Source organism: Lissotriton vulgaris, chromosome 9 (genome assembly GCF_964263255.1).
Source record: "Lissotriton vulgaris chromosome 9, aLisVul1.2, whole genome shotgun sequence".
NCBI classification, from domain to species: domain Eukaryota; kingdom Metazoa; phylum Chordata; class Amphibia; order Caudata; family Salamandridae; genus Lissotriton; species Lissotriton vulgaris.
The window spans coordinates 1,128,211,562-1,128,233,365 of record NC_141697.1 but is presented as its reverse complement, the minus strand read 5'-3'; the positions used below and the strand labels follow the sequence as shown (position 1 = coordinate 1,128,233,365).

The 21,804-nt window shown below is 42.2% G+C and overlaps 1 protein-coding gene across 2 annotated transcripts in view; it reads left to right on the top strand.

The window, feature by feature from the left end:
- CACNA1D (calcium voltage-gated channel subunit alpha1 D) overlaps window positions 1-21,804 on the top strand; it is a 1,282,477-nt gene that overhangs the window by 401,717 nt on the left and 858,956 nt on the right. For both annotated transcript variants that reach the window (XM_086939145.1, XM_086939146.1), the window contains exons 2-3: window positions 393-711; window positions 4,667-4,772. In XM_086939145.1, coding sequence (XP_086795271.1) covers window positions 393-711; window positions 4,667-4,772 — 425 coding nt within the window. The remainder of the gene's footprint in view (window positions 1-392; window positions 712-4,666; window positions 4,773-21,804) is intronic.

The window sequence follows — 21,804 nt, the reverse complement described above, 5'->3', positions numbered from 1 at the left end:
CCTCCTAAACCTGATATGTCCGGCAATTGCCATTACTTTCCGTTTTGAGATTACACCCTAGCTTGTAATATTTCACCAGACAACAATATTGACATACGAAGGCAACTCATCATATTAAACTCGTATAGAGGCTACCAGTTTTCAAACTGATTGAGGCCATTATTGGCAGTTTGTTCTCTTACACATGTTTTTGCCTATTAGCATGTCTCCATAGGTTGAAATTGGATGATGTTAATTTCTGTTTGTATGTGGTGTATTTGTTACTTGGTAACCTTGGTGGTTAACCTGTGCAAAGTATCTATGCAGTTAGCATGTTTAACTGTCTTTTCAAGTTTTAATTTGTGTAGTAGTGTTCAATAATATTTATGTGATTTTCCTCTTATTTTTTGCAGAGGCAAACTATGCAAGCAGCACTAGATTTCCTCTTGCCGGTAACGGGCTACCATTTACAACAAACCATTCAGTACCATCCAAACAAACTGTCTTTTCTTGGCAAGCCGCGATTGATGCTGCTAGAAAAGCTAAGGCGGCCCAAGCTATGAGCGCCGAAGAGACTCTACCTGTAGGATCTCTCTCTTTGAAAAAACGACAGCAATATGCCAAGAGCAAAAAACAGGGAGGTTCGACGAACAACAGACCACCCCGGGCCCTCTTCTGCTTGTCCCTCAATAACCCCATCCGAAGAGCCTGCATTAGTATAGTCGAATGGAAGTATCCTTTTAACTCTGTTGTGGTGGGTGTATCTTTAAATGTTGCATCAATCCTTGAGGGGGCGGGGGTGGTTTGATCTACTGCGCTACCCTGCATTGTCACTGTTGTATTGGTTGCTTCTTTTTAATATGTATATATGTAAAGTTATATTGTATACTTTTTTATTGACAAACCTGCACTCCATTAGCTGTGCTTCGAAGGTGGATTAATGGTTTTATTGTACTGAGCAAGAATTGCGACATATACTGTGGGTGTTGAACTACGTTTACTTTGATGCCACACATCTGTTTATTTGCGGGAACGCAAAAGCATTGTCTATATAGCAATCAAAAGCTTACATGGGTCTTACCAGTTTTTTGCATGGAAACAATGAGTGGTAGACATGGCATGACACAAACTGTACAGTACATAGATGTCAGCCTTGTTTTTAAATATTTCTTTACACATTCATAGCATTTGCATTGGAAATGTGGTGAAGGCACAGTGGGTGGTCCTGGATTGGTACTCGGTACAGTGGAGATGGGTTTGTAGGATAGGTGTGACTGCTTGTTGTATATTGTTCACGTAGAAATGTTTTTCTCAAAGGATGGGTGGCTGACGTGTGAACAGGCATGATAGTTGGTGCAGAGAGAATTGGAAATGTGCATGAAACTTAGGTTGGCAGAGAGACGTGGTTTGGGATGCGGGAACTCGTAAACGGCAGCTGTCTGGTAGACCAGAAGCATGAGCCCATGTGATTGAGGTAAAGGTTTTAGGAGAGGGATCCAGCTGGTTGACAGTTAGAGGACTTTTCGTTGGTGATTAAAGTTACCATGCGAGGTGATGCTAGTGACTTAGTCAAGGGAAGATACGAAGTAAAGCAAGTGGCTCATTTGATGACTATTAGAAAAGTCTAGCAAGATCATCACTGCCATGTTAACAAATTGCCTGTTGGATACGGGATGAGAGTGTATTTTCCTGTATTGTTCAACAGGAATCAGGCTGCACTGGTCTTGATGGTTATAAATGACTCCACTCCCATGATAAAATTGAATAGCACATCAGTGATTCGAGCAAAGGGAGTGGAGGTAAGATAAGGGTTTGAAGAGAGATAGTGGATGTAGGTTGCAATGAAGTAATTAACTTCAGTTTTTGCAGAATTAGTAATGTTTAAGGTTATAATCAAATGTAATCCACTGGGGTGTGTGTATGTCTTAAAATCGACTTGTTCTATGAACATATGGACAGAATTGCAACAGATTCTTCTTCTCCTACTTAAAAGACTGGTTGTCCTGCTTAGGTGCTACCCTGTACTTCTAACTTTTGTATAAATGTTTGGAAACGTTAGCTTTGTGTCTCCCCCTCATAGAAGCAGGACAGTATGCTCCATAAAGTAAAATCATTCTAATGTGTCTCGATCTGCTTTAGCCCCATGATTTCTGTTTCTTAAATTTGAATTTGTTCACCCCCTGTTCAGTCTTCCCTCTCTATTCATTTTAACTTCCTCTTGCGTTCTATTCTGCCTTTTCTTCCTCGATTTCTATCTTCTTTGCATTTCACGCCTCTTACTTTTATTCCACCTTCACTTACTGAGTATTTTCTGGAGAACATAACAGAATATTGTGCGTTTCCATTGAAATGATCACCTATCTCCAAAGATTCAACGTCAACTCTAATTCATGTCCATCTATTTTGTTTTAACATTCTGGTATTTGTAGTTTTGATTTTTTCCTATTCTAAATTCAGAACTACAAATGCCAGAATGTAAGGCAAAATCAGCACAGGATAATCTACTCACCAAAGACAGCACAAGAGCACCGAATGCGTGGTGGTGGACTGCTAAAAGTGGCCGAGTGGCTATGTCTCTTTCTGTTCCATAGCAGCACATACATATGGTCACTGTTTTGGGACATAAAGTTTGCCCGTTTTTGCTTAATTATTTTCTTCATCCCTATGAAACAGTCTCTTTTTTAAAACTATTTCATGTTAGAATTTATCAATGGCCTACATTCTCTGAAATCATAAAGGCAGTGAAAATGATATTCTTCACACTTAGAGATCCGATGGCCTCATAGAAACTGACAACATACAGTATTTGACAATTTGTGGCTTGACTGGAAGCAGCATCATGCTATTTTTATAGTAGTGGCATTACATGGCATTTATTCCAAGTTTATTAAAATAACTAACCTTATAATATTGGGTGAAAGAAAATCTTGCATCAAGGGTGAAGATAAAAAATATCCTTCAAAATCTTTGCAGGAGCAGTTGAAAAAAACACAACATGAATATCATTCTTTAAAACCCACAAAAATCTTTCCCAGAAATACATTATATCCCAAAAATGTTTTATTGTTTACTTGCATAATGTCCTGCATAACCATGCACTGTTTTCGGGGTCTGTTTAAAATCCTTTGGTTGATATGTTAAGCTTTCAATTTTAGTATGAGGGCTCCTTCCTTCATCTAACCTGGTTACTGAAACAGGGAATCAGATGTTGCATTTAATGGAGCTATGAAGTTTGGAGTGCAGGGGCGGCTTGGGATCGAGTAGCACAAGCCATCGAAGGGTGGAGTTGAGCAGTTAAGGGATGGAGCTGCAACAGAAAAGAATGGAAAACAGACATCTGAAAATAACGTATGTATAACGGATGAAAAGTAACGGATTGTCAGAGGGACAAGACTAAAGGAGATTGAAAAGTACATGGTGGACAGCATAGCAAATTCTGCTAATGGTGATGGATGATTGAGATGATTCACTTAGAGAGTGTTAGGAAACTCGCATGCCTTGACATCCCGGAGATCCTGGAGCTATCAGACTGTCACCATTCACTCAAGAAACGAGAGCTGGAAAATTCAGACCTGAGAGGAAAGTCCTTGGATGGGACATCAGGCAGGGTTAGAGGAGTAGCAGCAGATGAACTGCAGGAAAAGACTATCACAACTCATGGAAGAGATGCCTTGCAGACAATTGGAAACACCAGGAGATGGAGAATGCTGGCTGCAGTAACAGCATTGTCACAGATAGAGATAGAGGAGACACCATGGCCACAAACAAGCACACACTAGTGAAATCCCTGATTGACCCATTTGGGTGTTTGCTATATTAGCAAGAACCTCATCACTGCTCTCCGTCTTGTGTTATTGCTAGCCAGACCTGGCATCATGCCTTTTTACAGCAGGCCAAGACTTTATGAGGAGTCGATGCCTAACTCACTGACAGTACAGAACTATAGTTTCCTGAGCATTGGCCCATTAAGCTACCATTTTGAGGTCATCTTTGCATAAACCTTGTGCCTAGGGACTTCTCCTCCACTTCTCAGAGCCAATGCTTGGCGTCTCTATTTTTTGTTCAGCCTGGAAGGTGGAAGAGTCAGTAACTCACCCCTCTACATACTGAGCCCTCTATTCTCTGGCCCTGGCATCCCTCCCATCTGGTATGATTCCACTGTATCAAGTGCTCCAGTCTTCCTCATCACATACTCTAACTCTCAAAGAACCAAGGCCCTGAGTCATTACTGAGTATAAGGCAAAACTTGCTACTTGTGAGCCTCTGATCCAGGGTCTCATGTATCTTTGCAGAGGGGTTCCCACTTCCAATAGAACGATATAACTGCATAAGATGCTCTAAGTGTGAACTCTGTGATAATCCGCCTAAATACACTTGAATGTCTCCAGGATATCTGGAGCTCTCTTGCTTATCAGACATTTTGTTAAGCAGTTTCTTTTCTTGCCACTAGATGGCAGGGTACTTGTGGTTTGGGATTGGGTGAGGCAGTCTAAATGTTGTGCAGTTACCATTAACTTTAGCTTTGTGTGACTTAACCCATTGTCACAGGTCACCTTTAAGTGGTACACACATTTTTGTTGGGGAGCTTGATTAAATGGCATGTTGTTATGTGATATCTGTAAAAATGTAATAACATATTGTAGCTGAGCATTTCTGGTGTATTTATACCTTAACTAAAGCTTCACAGACCATTTGATATATTTATATTAATGGCTATTTTTGCCAATTGCGTGGCCTTAGCTGTTTATATCCCATTCCCACAAGATGATTCTAATTCAACCAATCATAACCTGGTAAGTTCTCCTGCTTTTTACTTTGTCCATTATTTTTTTTTTCTTTCTTGGTTTGCTTCAAGTATAGGGTGTTTTATGGATCATTTTAATAACTGGCTAAAAGTAATGTATTACTTTGCTTACTAACCAATTTGGGACAATCTCTACACATCTGACTCCTGTCTCTGTTTGCTGACTGCACCTTTTGCTGTTCATGGTGCGATGATGATGTTTGTGAACCAAAACTGAAACAATGTCAGCAGTTCATTGTGATGTCACTGGTGGCGTTATTGCTGGTTTTTGCTCTCGATTGTCTCAGGAAACTTTATTGTATCGTCTGGACATATTACAGATTGCTTTCAACACAGATTTCTTGTTTTAGTTTAATATTTATTTTTGTTTTAAATATTTTACATTTTTGGAGTTTTCATAATATATTATTGAAAACATTCTGAATGTTCTGATGGTAACTAAAACAGTTTCACGGGTACATTTGTGCTTACGCAGTGCGTGACGAAGGGTTAACATCACTAGCTGTTTTTATGATATGCTCAACTTTTATTTTTATTGTCATTTTTTTTAAGCTATCAATAGCAATTATAGTTCTGAATATTTAAGTATGTGTATGTACTCATAAAGGACCGCGGCCATTTTGTGATTTTGTTGCTTTCAGAAATGTCACAAGTTAACACGAAAACAGTTATATAAATTGTATTTTGGCCTGGATTTTATCATGACGTAATATAAGGCTTTAACTGTTGACTTTAGAGGTGAGTGAAGTTTTAATTATGGCAGCATAGTCTGGTAGAGGACAGGGATTTCACACTTTACAAAGAAGGACAACGTTCTTTGATATTGCAGGATGGTGGGGTAGTTCCCTTTCATCCATAGTGTTTATATTGATGACATTGTGGAATATATGGTGATGTCATGAATGTTCACAATAGTGGTCATCATTGATATCAATAGTGATGTCATGTATGATCTCAGTGATATCATCAGTTATGCCATTTCATATGCTGTCAGTTATGTCCTGAGTGATGTCATGAGCAGTAGTTGTATATTACAAAATTAAGTGACATGTAATCCTGCCAGCATATTGTGACCTAATGTTATCTACCATAGTAATGTAAAATATTGTGAAGGCAAGTATGCATGTATGTGGAGTAAATCTATACAAGCCTAGATATACTTACCTTCACAATATTTTAGTAGCCAATTTGGTGAGGATAATATGGCAGGATATTTCAAATTAGGTATTGTGAGGGAATAATTGAGCAGTCCATGGCGGGGGCATGAATCGTGGCCTGCACACCTCAAAATAACTGCCAAACCTTGGTAGGTCCAGGTCCTCCATTGCAATCACAGATCCATTCTAACTAGTTTTTTTCCACAGAATTTCTGAGGCTTCCTTAAGCAGTTACTATTTTATGAGCAAAGTTATTGATAATTTTAACAAAGTTTTTTTCAGTGACCTTTTGGATGAAATACTACAACCCTCTAGTAGCTTGGTACACAGCAGACAGGCTTATGTAATGAGGCATTGTGTAAAGTATTTGTGCAACACACACAAATACATACACACACAGTGACACAATGAATAGGCCACCAAATAACTCCACACAAGTTTAGAAAAATAGAGACCAAAATGACAAAAATCCAATCAGTAGAAGTTGAGATATGAATTTTTAAAGATTAAATGCAAATACAGTGCTTAGAAGTTACTAGCAGTCAAAAGGTTACCTGAACTCGTGAGGGACCAGTGCAAATCCAAAGTTCAGGCTAACCGTGAAGAAGGGCAGGCTGGCTACAGCATCCAATCAGGGTCTGCTGAGTAAGTACCTTGATTGCAGGAAAGCGTGGATGCTGAGGGCACGATGTGTCAATCTTTATGATGCAGTCGGGTCGCTGCATTGGCATTGAGGTTTGCTGAGGAGAAGGCAATGCGTTATCGTTGAGCCGCACAGAGCATCGTCGTTGGGCTGCGCAGGCTGTAGAACAGCCTTTGCATCAGCGTCGAAGATCGATGCATCAGTCCCCATCGGCACAAACGTGATGAATCATCAGTTTATAAAAGTGGCATTTCTAAAACTGTATTTTTACATCCTAAAATGGGGGTGCCTTATATATTATTAAATGGGAGTTTAAGGCTTGGCAAGTAGTTTAAATGTCAAGTTGAAGTGGCAGTAAACCGCCACACAGGTCCTGCAGTGGCAAACCTGAGACAGGTTTGAAAGTCTACTTCTGTGGGTGGACAATTAGGGCTGCAGGCCCACTAGTAGCATTTGAAGTACTGGCCCTGGGTATATGGTACACCATTTTACAAAGGACTTTCCAGTATTTCAAATATACCAATCAGGTATACACCAATGCCATCATTTTTAGGGGAGAAGCACATGCACTTTTGCATTGGTTAGCAGTGATAAAGTGCTTAGAGTCCTAAGGCCAACAAATAGAATCAGTAAAATGTGGAGGCAAAAGGCAAAAAGTCTAGTGGAAGACCACCCTAAGAATGACAGGTCCAACAGTTGGCCACGAAAGATGTGGTCCCCTAGTTGACGTCTATTGAGCACCTCCTTGCAACACTCTCTAACCAAGTGTCGATCCTCCTTGAGCTGAATCTCTCTCACATGCAAGCTTGGGCACACACCTGGAGCCTTTCCCCAAAACCCTTTGTGACCCTATGTTTTGTCCAAAGTCTGCTTCAGCATTTTGGAATATTCTCCCGCAACTCTCAACCAGAATCCACTGCTTTACCACTATGGGAGGCCTTCAAGGTATAGCCAAACAGGCTAGGGTGCTGAGAGTGATACAAGATCAATTGGTTAAACTTGAGTTATGAACCTGCGCTCTTTAGCTGGCCTTCTTTGCATGTGGCAAAGCTGGCATTCTGGTATCCATTAGGCAGAAGCTTAGTGAATAACATGAGGAGGCAGCCTGCAAAACACACTAAGCAGGGATGTGGTGGCACAGTGATATGGAAACAGAGCAGGACATATGCTGGCTAGAATGCTCCGCTGGCCCTGGGTCAGTGACTATGTCACTGAAATGCTTGATGACCAGAAAACTACGCACTCTGACCCGGAGAGTATCGAGCGCATCATGACTACCTTTTACAATGATCTCTATACTTCTACCATTCCGAACGACCCTGTAAAATTAAGCGACTACCTAGATTCTATCTAACTTCTCTGGCTCAAGAATGCCTATCGGCAATACCTCAATGCCCTTGTGGAACATGGCTCTTTTTGGCTAAAGTTCCCTAAACTTTTTTGCTTTTCCCCTAGACCTTTTTTCTGACATGTGTTGCCAACTTAGATGCGCTGGACACATTGCCACTGCTGAACAGTGTCAAAGTGCAAGTGTTCCCTGTGTAAAGTGTAATGGTGATTGGTTGTCCATTATTGGTATGTTTGCTTTACTAGTAAAGTCTCTAGTGGAGTGGACTATGTGTGCCAGGGCTAGTAATGCAAATGCTGCTGGTGGGACTGCAGTACTTATTGTGCCAACCACTCAAGTAGCCTTGGAAAGGAAATTCAGGCCTGCCACTGCAAGGCCTGCGCGCAGTTTTCCTAAACTGCCATGTTGTTCTGATAAGTGCACGCACTTACCAGACCCTGCCCTTCCCTTTCCATACACATCAGGCCCCCCTATGGTAGGTCTAGGGTACCCCCTGGACAGGGTGCAATGCATGTGAAAGGTGGGACATGTACCACGGTGTGTGCCATGTCCTGGTAGTGAAATAATCTCCATTTCGTTTTCACTGCTGAAAGGCCATCTTGCCCATTAGAATAGAATGGGGAGGCTGTGTAATATGTTTTCCAGCCTATCTCCCCAAAGGCTTAAGATGGAAAGGTGACGTTTAGTGTGCCTGAACTCACCCTGTAATAACACATCTTTTTATGAAGATGGTTTTTGCTTTGTGTGTTTGTAAGCTACTCTTTTAGAAGTGGCTGTTTTTTTTTGCTTTAAACATTTCTGTGTGTCTCTGCCTGGTTGTGGATTGACTGGCCGGATTTGAAAGCATAGGATCTGGGGTATGTCTTGACCCAGGGGAGGAGGTGGGACAGCACAGGCTGACCTGCATCTGGTGTGTAGGAGGAGGAGTAGGCCTAGAGATGAAGAGGCCTGGGCTGGTGCTATAAAACAATTGTCCCATTTCCTGCTGAGTGATTGAGAATCCAGACCCCACTAATCAAAGGCAGAAGGTGTTACTGGTAGGGAGGCACCCATAACTGGTTTGAGCAGGGGTCAGTGCCACCTGTAGCACAAACACTTCAAAGCCATTGAGGGGTATAACTATGCAAGCTGAAGCCCCTGAACTTTGGAGAATGGCTTGATCAAGTGTGAACAAGACTGGAGCTACTTTGAGGATCAAAAGGAACCTTTGCCAAAAAAGAAACGACTGAATAGACTGCTGGATAGGACTGCTCTTGCTGTGTGATCTGGGGCTGGCCTGCATTTTGCTGTTTTAACCAAGGAAAGGCTTGAGGGACTTTGCTGTGTGCTGTATCCCCCTGCTTGAAGGACTTTGCTGTGTGCTGTGTCCTGAAGTAACTATCCCCAAGGGCCTGAGGTGAGCTGGCTCCCTGTTTGGAAACACAGGAACACAAAGGTATCCAGAGAAGACTCTCAGATACGCCGTGGGTGCGTGTGCTCTGTCTAGCCTGAGACCTTCGCAAGTTATGCCCTGTGATCTTGAGCACCGGGAGTTCCAAACGAGACTCAGAGATGCAGTGTGCATGTGCTCTGTCTAGCCTGAGTCCTTCGAGAGGATCGTCTTGTGAACGTATGTACTGAGGAGCCAAGTAAGTCTCAGCAACGCTGTGTCCGTGTGTTTGGGGGCAGCGTGAGACTTTCGTTTGGATTGGCCGGTAATCGTGCACACCAGAAGAGAGAGTGTGCCTCAGCAACGCTGTGTGCGTGTGCTGTTCGCAGCCTGAGACCCTTGCTGGAGGTGCCCTGTGATCGGGGGCACCGGGAGATAAAGTGTGTCTCAAGTGACGCTGTGTGCGTGTACCTTCTACTGCCTGAGACCTGCGCAAGAGGTGCCCTGTGATGAGGGGCACTGGAGGATAAAGTGTGTCTCAGCGACTCGGAGTGCGTGTGCTTTCTACTACCTGAGACCTTCACAAGTTGTGCCTTGTGATCGTGGGCACAAGAAGATCAAGTGTGTCTCAGCGACGCTGCGTGCGTGTGTCGTGCGTAGCCTGAGACCCTCGTGGGAAGTTGTCTAGTTAACGTGCACCCAGAGTTCCAGTGAGTCTTAGTGACTCTGAGTGCGGGTGTAGTGTGCAGCCTGGGATCTTTCCATTCCCCAAGTCGTTGGACTAGGAGAGGAGAGTGGGTTCATGCCCCCCAAGTAATGTGTGTCGACTCCTGCGGCGGGGTGCGGGCTTGGAGGGAGATGCTCTCGGCCTCTCTCTCTGTTCTGCAATGCGAGCCTCTGCTTCCACTCAGATTGAGGCCCGTGTGCCAAGGGAGTAGCAGCACCGGGCCTGAGTGTGAAGCTTCAGTTACTGTGTTCTATCTTACCCATGTAGGGGGCAACTGTGGCCGGAGACTAACCGCAAGTCAGCACGAGTGGCAGAGAGACCACCGGAGGAACCGTGAACAGTGCTGGAGTAACTTATGTGTTGCATTACTTCTGCATAGCGGAGTATCTGATGATTGTATAACGCATTGCTTTATTTCTGCACAACAGACTGCCTGTTTTGTTGTATTGCCCATTGTATTAGTTTGCTTAACGAACTGCCTGATAGGTGTGTTACGCCTTGTCTGAAACCTGCACCACGATCTGCCGGATTGTCGTTTTACACATTGCATTAGTGTTGCATACCGAACTGCCGGATATATGTGTTGCACATTGCATTAGTTCCACATAACGAATTGCCAATAATAATAACAATAACTGTAATTCGGGTTACACTGCTTTTTCCCACCAGAGTACCTGAAGGGGGACCATACACGTTGCATTACGGGGGCATAACAGTTTACTGCGTTGTTGCTTTACGCAATGCATTACAGTGACGGTACAAATCGCCAGATAACCGTATTACGATCTGCATTATTCTTATGTTGTGAAGTACTTGACTGTTGCATATTGAACTGCATATTACAACATTAGGATTACGTAGGATTGTTTAGTTTAGCTCAATAATAATAGGCCAGGGGGAAAATTACCCCGACGCAGTATTGTGTGGTCACATCGTATATCGTTTTATAAACATATCCTTGTTTTCTTTGAAACTCGTGTGGAGTCTATTTGTGGTGTCATCATTGGATTGCTGTGAGCGTAATTGCAAATACTTTACACATTAAGCCTTGAAGATAAGCCTGGCTGCTCGAGCCAAGCTACCAAGGGGGTGTAGCGGGGGCTACCTCTGGAGGCGACCTGTCTTTTCCCTAACGTTGGGGCACACGGGTCCCCGCTTGGCCTGTGGTACCTACCTCAGCCAACCAGGGATCTTGGGGATTCAAACAGTCCCTTTTACTGCAGACAACAAAGTTCAAAAGTTCCAAAGTATGTCTCGTGACAGGGATCCGGGACTGGATGGCTTGACTGTTGCCTTTTATAGGAGTAGACCCATATCCATGTCCCTTACCTCTTGGCTGTCTACAATGAGGCTCTTCAGTTGGGACAACTCCCCTCTAAAATGCTGGAGGTGCTGATCATTGCCATTTTGAAAACCACGGCAGCACCCCAATTTATGAGATTCCTATTGCCCCCTGTCAACGATTGAGCGCTCTGTCCATCATCTCCTTGTGTTTGCTTTCTTCACCTATATGTACTACATTATTATCATATTGTTATAATTGTAACGTGCTCTAACACCCTTGGGTTATGTTCGCACTATATAAAATTGCATAACACCATATATAGAGATCATTGGAGAAAGTCTTGAAGCTAACAGAAAAACTGCTTCTGCAGGCGTTGAGAAAATTTCACAGCTTCTCATGAGAGCTGTCTACTGTTAGGCAATGACTTTCTCCCAAATCGCCATTATTTATCTGCTTACTTATTGGCAGTCTTCATTACTCAGTTCCTAGGTAAACTCCTCACAATGGTATTTCGTAGCAGTATTAAAAATATTGCCAGTGGCCCTTTTTCCTCACTTTTTACAGCCTCAAGCATGCCGTACATGTCTCCAAGCCCTTTTCACCGAACATGACCCCAATAAAAAAACATGAAAGAGGTTTCTGAAGGCATCCTGAGAGTCGTGAGGATGCAGGCCGTTGATGAGTTAAAAAGTCTTTAACAGCATACATTATACTAATTTGTAATATTATTCCATTGTGTTACATGTGTTTTTTTTGGTACATGGTGATGTACCAGTGTTTTTGGCATTTGTGCGATTGTGCATTAACTAAGGTAGTATTCATTGTCTGCAAATATGTCTGATCATGTTGGAAAAAGTACATGGTCAGCTGGGAGTTAAGGGTAAGTGAGTAGGGGTGTGAGCAAAGGCGAACATCAGTGGCATAACGGTATAGGACAAGGGCCCTCTGCTGAATATGATGAAGGTTCCCTGAGTCTCTCATATCACACAAATATACCTTGGGCTTAGAGTGAATAGACCCTCCTGAAGGTTTTGGGGGACCTTGATTGCAGGGGTTGCAAGGGCCTACTTTACGCCCCTCGCTAAGGTAATACTTTAAGCAGTGAATATCATGTGCCATGTTTTTTTTTTTAGGTGTTCACAGTACATTTCTATATAGGATATTACACCCTTCACAAAGGGGCGTGATACATACAGGAAGTGATGCCGGAGTATTCGATGCAAACATTTTGGGATGAGTGAAATTTGCTTAAAGGTCTGTGATGTTGCTGGTTACTGCCGCCTATAAATCAACAGAGATAATGTATGCTTTAAACAAATAACTTATAGGTTAATATGAAATAGCATAAAATACGTAGTAGCCAACATTGGTAAAAACAATAGGTCTTGAGTCAGCTGCTAGCCTTTTGGCTGTGTAAATGTTTGCTTTTTTATGTCATGTTTTTTGCAAAACTTGATTGTTGAAAAAGCTGGCAGGCCTCAGTCGTTTAAAAAAAAAAATGTTTGAAAGCGAATATTTTTTTCTGTTTCAATAAAATCACACATTGCCATAGTAGTCCTTCGTTCTGAAAGAATATGCTCCTTGCGAAAGGACAGAATACCCTCACTCATAGTGAAGTGAGACAATGCCTGGAGTGGGCTGACTCATTCCCCTATGCTGCATTCTGTAATGGATGGAAGAGAAATGTGAATAGCACAATAACAAGACCAGTGGATTAAGAAAGCTTGCTGGAAGCCCCTATAGGTATATTAATGTTAGTCAAATCAATCAAAAAGTCTTGGTTAAGGGCTAACCTACAGTCATGGGTTTAAACAGAAATTGAAACAAAAATTGGGCGATTTTCTCTTAATAATGTTGTCAAAATTTTTATTTACAAGAACAATGCATGCCATTTTAATTATATATAATAGTGTTTGCAATGAGTTTATTGTTCAGCGTTCTGAAGCAAGAAGCTTTACATTGTAGGCTGTGCTATCCAGTAGGATGGTGCAGCCAGCAGGGATCCTTCTGTTAATGTGGATGTTCACTTGGTGCACATTCAATCCCACCCACCAGAGCTCCACAATGCAATCCCACCCACCAGAGCCCCACAATGTAGTCTGAAATAAATAAATAACATACATTAAAATCGCATTGCTTCCACATTACAGATCCAGTAGTGCTGGAACACTTTTTGGAATGGGAGCACTGGCCAATAACGTCACCTCACTAAAGATAAAGTGAATTTGTAACAGTTTGTTTTTGAAAACACAGCAAATGATGCCGGAAGAAAAACATTTGGAAGGCCACCTGCATGTGCGCTTCCCGTCTAAGCTGTTTCAGGTTTCACCTCCCTCACCCCCACTTCCAGCACTGCTGCACAGATCACTTGTGTATGTGTGTTTTTCAATGACAGTGAGGCATATTTACAAGGGTTTTATCTCCGCTTTTTTGGCTTAAAAAGTCAAAAAAGCGGAGATAAAACTATCACCCTATTTACAAGAGGGGGCTAACATGCATAATCGAATGTTAGCACCCTTTTCCCCAACGCCTCCCTTTGCATCTCTAAAGAGATGCAAAGTGTGCGTCACTGGGCTTACCCCGGATGGACTACCTTGCATATATCGCTAATGTTCACATTGCGATATACACAAGGCAGCCCACAGGATTTTAGCACACGTTAGGTTTTGGCAAAAACTGCGGTTTTCGCCAAAAACAAACGTCTGCTAAAACTTGACCTACATATGCTTAACATAGGGGGTAGATAGTGCTGATAGGACCACAGGATCGTATCAGCAGGGTTATCGCCGTTTTGCAGGGAACATCGCAGAATGTTTGAGAATTAGATTAATCATTTTGCAAATTCAAAAAGTAGATTTGATTCTTGGCTGAAATGCAATGTTTCTTTTTACATATCTTTGTATTGGCAAAATAGTTAAACTGTCATTACAGAGGAAGTCAATCATAGTCAGCATAGTTTCATTTTTATAGTTCGTTTAATAGTGCATATGAGTCATCAACAGTATGTATATGGAGACTGAAAGTTATTGTTATGCATTAAAATAAGATTCCAGTTTTACCCGAAGAAAAATTTGTAACATAAAATGATTGAGTCATGATCGGTCTATAATTAAGAAACAACAGTTCGTGGCTTTTTAAAAATTGTGTATTGCCGTTCTTTGCATTGAATTGTGATACCTGCTGGCTAGCACTTGATTAATTTTTAATTGAGTTTAATGTGATTTCTTTTTTTAATTGTTAACAGCGGGAACTCTTTTAAGATACTATTTGACAAGGATTAGTTCTCATAAATAAGGACACAAGGTTACTTCCTCATCAGGCTCTCTTAGACACATATTGTATCTGAAGAAAATACAAATGTAGCAGAAAAACAATTAACATGTAAATCCATTTGGTCAATAGGCTTTGCTTGAATGGTAAATGTTATACGATGGTTGTACCCGCCTTGTTTTTGTTCTCACACTGTTTAAATGTAAATGTAGGTATACTTATATAGCGCGACCTGTCACCACAAAGGGCATCCTGGCGCTTGCCTAGGGAACCCGTCCTGGTATTCCCCTGTGAGAGGCCCCGGCAGGGTATCCACAAGGTGAAAGCCAGGCATCCCGCCGCGAGGGGCCGTTGTGGAGATTAAGCAAGCTATTGCCCAGAGTGTGAACCCGTGAGTCGAGAAGGCACCGGAGCGAGAATTATCGAGACCGTGGAATTTTTAGCCCAAGACCCGCCGAGGCGGGGAATTGAACCCTGGTCCAGGGCCGATCTCAGCTTCCGGGTCTGCCGCCTCTAACCCCTGAGCCACACTTCTCCACAAATGATAGACCTTTGTGATTTTCTTCCAGTAAGAAATAGCAGATTTATAAAAGCATTTTCTTCATGTTCTTTCATTATAGGGTTAAGATACATGGTATCAGAATCCATTTCAGAGGGTCATTGGGGAAGCAGGGGTTACAGGAGTCAACTGGGGAGGTTGAAGCCTTTTACTCCTTATGTCCCAGGGCCCAACTTACTATGGATTCAGAGCTAATGACAAGAAAACCTTCTCAAATTGACTCTCACTGTTATTGTGGTCTGTGCAGGTTGTAGCTCGCTCCTTGGGAAGGTGTGGATACAGGGGAGTAAACACAGGCTCACAACTCAAAATGCACACAGCCAGAGCAATACATCATTATCTAGCCAAATACTCGCTTTTATGAAATAAGAGAAGCTTTTTGATTTCTACCGCTAGCCACACAAAGAAAAAATACAAACTTAACAAACAGCTACACAATCCCCATGAGATCAGGGCTTTCGTTTTTCTAGGAAGTTCCATGTCCATCTTCCTCCTTGTTTTGGCAATAGTGGGTATTCCCGATTCACTATAGGCAACATCCAGGTTATGCCCTACTGGAAGTCAGAGTCTTAAGGGTCCACTTTGACTCTATTCTTAAAGTCAGCAATGCTCTAGCATCACAGCGCTAATTAGCAGCAAGTTCACTTGGGGCAGATGATTTTGGAATTCCCTGTGTGATGTCCCCTCACCCAGCAGGGGAACTAGCAGGGTTTGACCCCCTATCCTAGTCAAAGGCAGAGGTCTTGCAGAGCTTCCTCTCTTCACACAATCTGACTGACTGCTTGACAGGTGATAATTTTTGCTGATTAACTCTTTCTGAAGACAGTAGGCTTCCACCAATATGGGGATAACGCTTTGGATGCCCGTTTTGTCCCAATAAACTGCAATCCCTGATACAGGTTTATGTCATGGCTCACATGTATGATCTGCTAGGACAACAAAAATCTGCATTAGGGATTTAGACATCAGTTTAGTTGGGCACTCAGGGCAAGGGTGCACGTCCATTACCAGGCAGAGGACTTTTCCCTTCGAACACATGGATAGGTGGCATTCAGTAGTTCATATTAAAGAAGAAAGGAGCCACTGAGAGGCTGCTACTGGTATTTTCCCACAGTTATCTTTTAATACTGCCTGAATGTTGCAACATATGTTAGGCATAGTTAGGTATTGTTGGTTTGATGTTGGAAGTGCAATCATGCTTCCGAGCTCTTTTTTTACAATCTTTTATGGAATTATTTATTGTGCAGTTTGGTTCAAAATAGAGGAAAAGGATAATTCCAGCCAAAATAAAAAGGACAAAGGAATGTGGGCTCAGCATCAAGGAGTGGAATCCCTAAAGGAATAAAGTGAGTTTGAGGAAGGAGTGGAGGTTCGGAGGCCTGATGGAGACGACACAGTGAAAAGGAAAGATAACAACAACTGTTGATGGGTTTGTAGGAATAGATGCATTGGGGGCAAATGATTTTAAGGGAGAATTAGGTGGAATGGGAAAGGACCACACCAAGCTCTTCAGAGTGTTGGGTGATAGGCATAGGAGGACAGCAGCAAAGAAAAAGCAAACTAGCTGAAGGACGCAGATGGTAAATGTCATTCAAGTTGAAAATGTATTTCTGCATAGGTTCATCTTGATAGCCGTAATGTGATAAAGCCAAAAAAATTAGAATTGTCACACCCATGTGAAAGATCAAGAACACTTTTTTGACAAATATGTAAATTACATTACATAGCGATATTCTTGTAAATGTAGATACACAGCCATGTATTGTGGCCTATTTAAGTCTGATTTTAAAATGTTCTGGTGTTTTTTTTCTTCTATTGAAATAGAATTCATTTGATAACAACCAACACATGAAATAAGTTTGCAACAGCACCCCCATATTTATGCCCTTACGGCCCTGAAAAACATCTGTGAATTGAAGGGGAAGCAGCAGATAGGCTGACCTCTGAAATGCTACAAAATCTATTAAGCAACAAGTAGCTGCCCAATTATGTTGTGCTGTGTATTGGCATCTACTTCAGAACACCACTTCTGTGTTTTTCCAGCCCATAAGAGAAGGATCCTGGAACATTTCTTTCTTGAGTTGACCAAAAATGTTTTTTTAACTGATGATGTATTTTTTCCTAATTCTTCATTTGACGTCTTCTTTACATCTGAAAGTTTTTTGACAAAAAGTTTGTGGATTTCATCACCTGTTTCTACATTTTTCCCACAGAGATTGGCATTCATGCCTTCTTTGTTTGTCAAAAGCTCCAGCTCTGTCAGGAAGAAAGGAGGATGACCTGACTAGGAATCAAATCAAGGAGGCACAGTAGCTCAAAAGAGTGGTCAGTCAGGGTGCCCTTTTAACTGCATCAGGTCTCTCAGTCTCTAAGGACCCCCAAAGATGTTGATCCAGGGAGCGAAAGAGGCAGTGGAGACTCTGCCACTCCAGGCATGAACAACGCACTTGGTCAACATCAAAGACACCATTGATCATAATGCCGATGATGCATTTACTCCATATATGTTTTCCACTGAGAACGGAGGCATCATCAATCAAGTAAATAACATTGAAGAGGACCCATAGCTCGACAATCGAGGACACCATTGATAGCAGTAAGACATCCCCACTCGCATTCGATGCATCGATGGGTATATTAATGACGACAAAGCAGAAAAGAAGGGTTCATTCAGCCACCCTTGTCTCTTTCTGTGTCACCTTATTGTCAAAGGACTCCTGTTATCATCATACCTGCAGATGATCCTTTCCAAACCCTACTTAGACCTCTAACAATTCTGTTGCCACCAAAACCTCTTGAATCAATTTATGATATGGCGCAGCCATCTCAGAAAACGAGTAGAAGATCACTATCTCCACCTCCATCATGGTACTCTGATAATGATACTTAACCACACACTTCTAGTTCTTTTACTCCGACTTCACCTTCAGTTCTTCATCTTGAATTTTACCCATAGACGACCTTAATACATTTCAGAGTCATTACAACAGAGGATACAACCCAGACCTTTACAATCTTAAGTACCAGGCTTCACAGAGATTGATGAAGAAATGTTCTTTACTCCAGGAACCACAAGGGCGGCAACACCTTACACTTTAGAAAAAACCTACATAAAACCAAAGCAGGAACCACTAATATCTCTGAACAGATCCTAAATCAGATTTTGTGATTGTTGTAGCTGTAAGAAAAAGTTACATGTTGGATCCTAAAACCGCAATGCCACCCGAGAGGGAGAGCAAACGGCAGGATAGCTTAGGCCATAAAATTTTAGAGATTGCAGCAGCATCGCTGAAGGCAAGCAGAAGGACTGTTTTTGAAGCGCTTATGATGGATCCTTATGAGAGACAATGCGCCTGTTTACAGTCAAACAGCTTAAGTATAGGCCCAAAGAATACATGGAGGTTCATTAAGGCTTTATGTTGCCTAATCCGGTGATAATTGAGTCCCTAGACACAGTGGATTTGGCTGCATCCAGCTACTGCATGGGGTTTCTCTTAACCTTGGCTGAGAGTAATGTCTTTGAACAGGAAGTTCAGATGAAAGTTCTAAAATCCTCCTTCTTCTAGTTCACTAGTCCTCGGACCCAACACCAATGAGGAAATGCATAGGATGTGTTTCGAAGCAGAAACATTAAAAGCAGTAGTGCTACAGGAAAATAAGATATTTTTCATAGCATCTTTCATAGGTATACAGTAAATAATACCATCTATATGCCTTTGGGAGAAAGTATTTTTTTTAAAGTTGAATCTATGATTTGTCTTACATTGTGCTAACTCCACCGAAAACTGACTTCAGAGCGCTGTACAATTAGGTTATACATTTATGATAGCAACACTTACACATTGATAGTAGTCAAAGGTAATAAGGGTATTGCAAATCTGTAATATGCAAGGCTAGACAGATTACATGATATAAGTGCGGCAACAGTGCACAGTAGTAATATCTAATCACAACAGAATAAAACAAAATATAAAGGTGTACATTGAAGTGACAGAAGCCTACATAACAAAAAGCAGGCAGGGAATGCGGCAACACATTAATGCTGACACCTTAACAAGTTACTAAAAAGGGAAATTGTGAGTCTTGTAAGGCCCCAAGCAACAAAATAAGCATATGTTGTCACTGACATAATGATCAATAGTAGTAATTAAAAGGCTTTAGAGAGACTTGAAAGTAGCCCTGGACGTAGGACTACGCTACGCTCGTATAGTTTACGCAACTACGCGGTACGCGAATTGCACGTAGCACAGTGCAAAAGCGCGTAGTGTAGTGACATTTATTGCTTGCTCGCTGCCCTCAACGTCAAGTTGGGGACCGCGAGCGAGCAAAATAACATCCCGGCGAGACTTTTTCCTCATTCGCGATCAGCAAAATCGAGTTGCCGATCACGAGCTTGGAAAATAAACCTCCCGGTGAGATTCTCAACGTGGGGAGATCAGGTTTCTCATTGTGAGTGGTCGCGTATGCTCACTACCGCTCGCAATGACACACTACCAGTCAGCGTTGAAAAAGCTGCCGCTCGAGTACAAATCTACTCGAGCGGCAGAAAACGACCGCTTGCACTGTTCAAGATGAGGTTTGCAATGATTGCACAGTGCGGACAAGCATCCGGCACTGTGCAATCAGTGCGAACAGCATTTTGCAAAGTGCACTACACAGTTCGCGTAGCTTGAGCTGTGCGAAGTGCACTTTTCGTAGCTACGCATAGCACTACTACGCGAACTACGTCCAGGGTTACTTGAAAGGTTAAAAAATAGAGTTATTAAAAAGGGATTAGGGAGAGGAAGGGTGAAATGACAGGTAACAAAAAAGTAAGAATAGTGTGCAGTTTGATATTCGATTTATAGGATATAGACATGACACCTTTACGGACAGGGTGTCAGATAATATGAAGTGAGGTCGTAATTTACAGGTGGAGAAGAGACCCACCAGGCGTAAGCGAGCAGTAAGCTGCCACAACAAGGTATGCAGAAGTGGTATTATTATGCATACACATGCAGCTGTTCTCAGAGAACAGATTCCATGAGCATTCTTGATATCAAGAAGGAGAGTGTTCCAGATTCTGAAAGCATGGCTAGAAAGGAATTTGCAAAACGGTGGCTTCTTCTTGAAAAGGTCTTTTGTTATACCTCATACCCATCTTTCGCCCCCAAATATAATAGGCACATGTGACACTTTGTTCCGGTGTACATAAGGCAAGAGGTTACCCCCACCTCCAGGGCTCGAGTCGGGGGTACACGCAGGTACATGACGTCCCCCCACTCTTTTCACAGGGTGGACGCAGTCCCCCCTGCCAAGAAGTTGGGCCCCACAGAAATATGCTGAACTTGTCCCGATGTAATTTTCAGACACCGGGACATGTTCAGCAGCACCTGCACGTTGCCTGCTCTCCATTCCCAGCAGCGAGGGAGCCTTTGTTCACCTCCAGCTGGGGCGAAGTTAAGGGGCCATCCGGCTTCCTTTTGTTTGTATATGCTGACTGGGGGCCGCCTAGAACGTTACATTTAATTGTAAATGCCACCGAGGGAAACAAAAACACACAGCTTGCCTTGTCTTCACAGGTACTTAAGAGAGTCATGCTTTTGCCTTTGTTCTGTCCTTCTATATAAATGCAGACACTGTAAGATTGTCAGATGGGTTAGTCTGCCCCAGTATTTACACAAATAATTTAAATAGCACTATTTTATTTATTTTATAGCGCTACGTCGTGATGTTATGAGGTCATTTGCATATTGTCTTACTTGGTCAATCCCCCCACTTCTTTTTATAAGACTTGTGCCCTGTCCACCTCTCTTTATCTCGTCCAGGTTTATTGCACAAGACATTGTTTTGCGCAGAAAGACATTTGCCAAGCATTTGTACGTGGGTCTGGTGGGACCCGATTTTTTTTTCCCAGTTCAGTTTCTGTGAGGATCCATGTTTCTCAGAAACAGTAGGTGGCCTGGTTTTGAAGTTCTGGACTAGGTAAATGATCACATCATGCCACTTGGAAAGCATAGCAGAAATGCAATGCATCTTCCCTGGTGCATTAGGCTGGTCTTCTGAAAATCCTGGAACTGTTTCTGTTGCTGTACTAGTAAATCCGTGCATCCAGAAAACATATTTAACAAGCTCCATTGTACAGAGGGAATGGAAACTAACATATAGTCTTGTATACCTAGGCACTTTCATTTTTTTGAGGGTTTGGTGTGACTTTTGGGTCTCTTATAATTGCTACAGTGTCCACGCTACCCAACACAGTTAGGGAAAAAGCGTAATGTTGTAAATACAATGGTTACATGTTCATTAACTGGTGTCAGGAAACTACGCTAAACAAAACTAGTGTTATTTGCTGTGCACAATCAAGTTGGCTCTCACAAATGGGCTTAAATTGTAATTGAGGTGCACTTGTGTGGTTCCACTTTCTTTTCAGTGTCAGTTTGAGAACATTTATTTTGGTATATTGATTGGGTATTTCCTGGCGTAAATTTATATTTACACGGCATTCTTACAGGGATTTTGTCCTGAAAGTATTTTGGTGGAGGGAGTATTCCCCGTTGACTACTCCGCCACCCCACATTTGAAAATTACCGATCATTTCAAACGCTTTGACAGGAACCGCAGTCACAGTAGTTCCTGCCAATGCTTTTTTAAGTTTGACGCACTGCTCTGTCAATATGACAG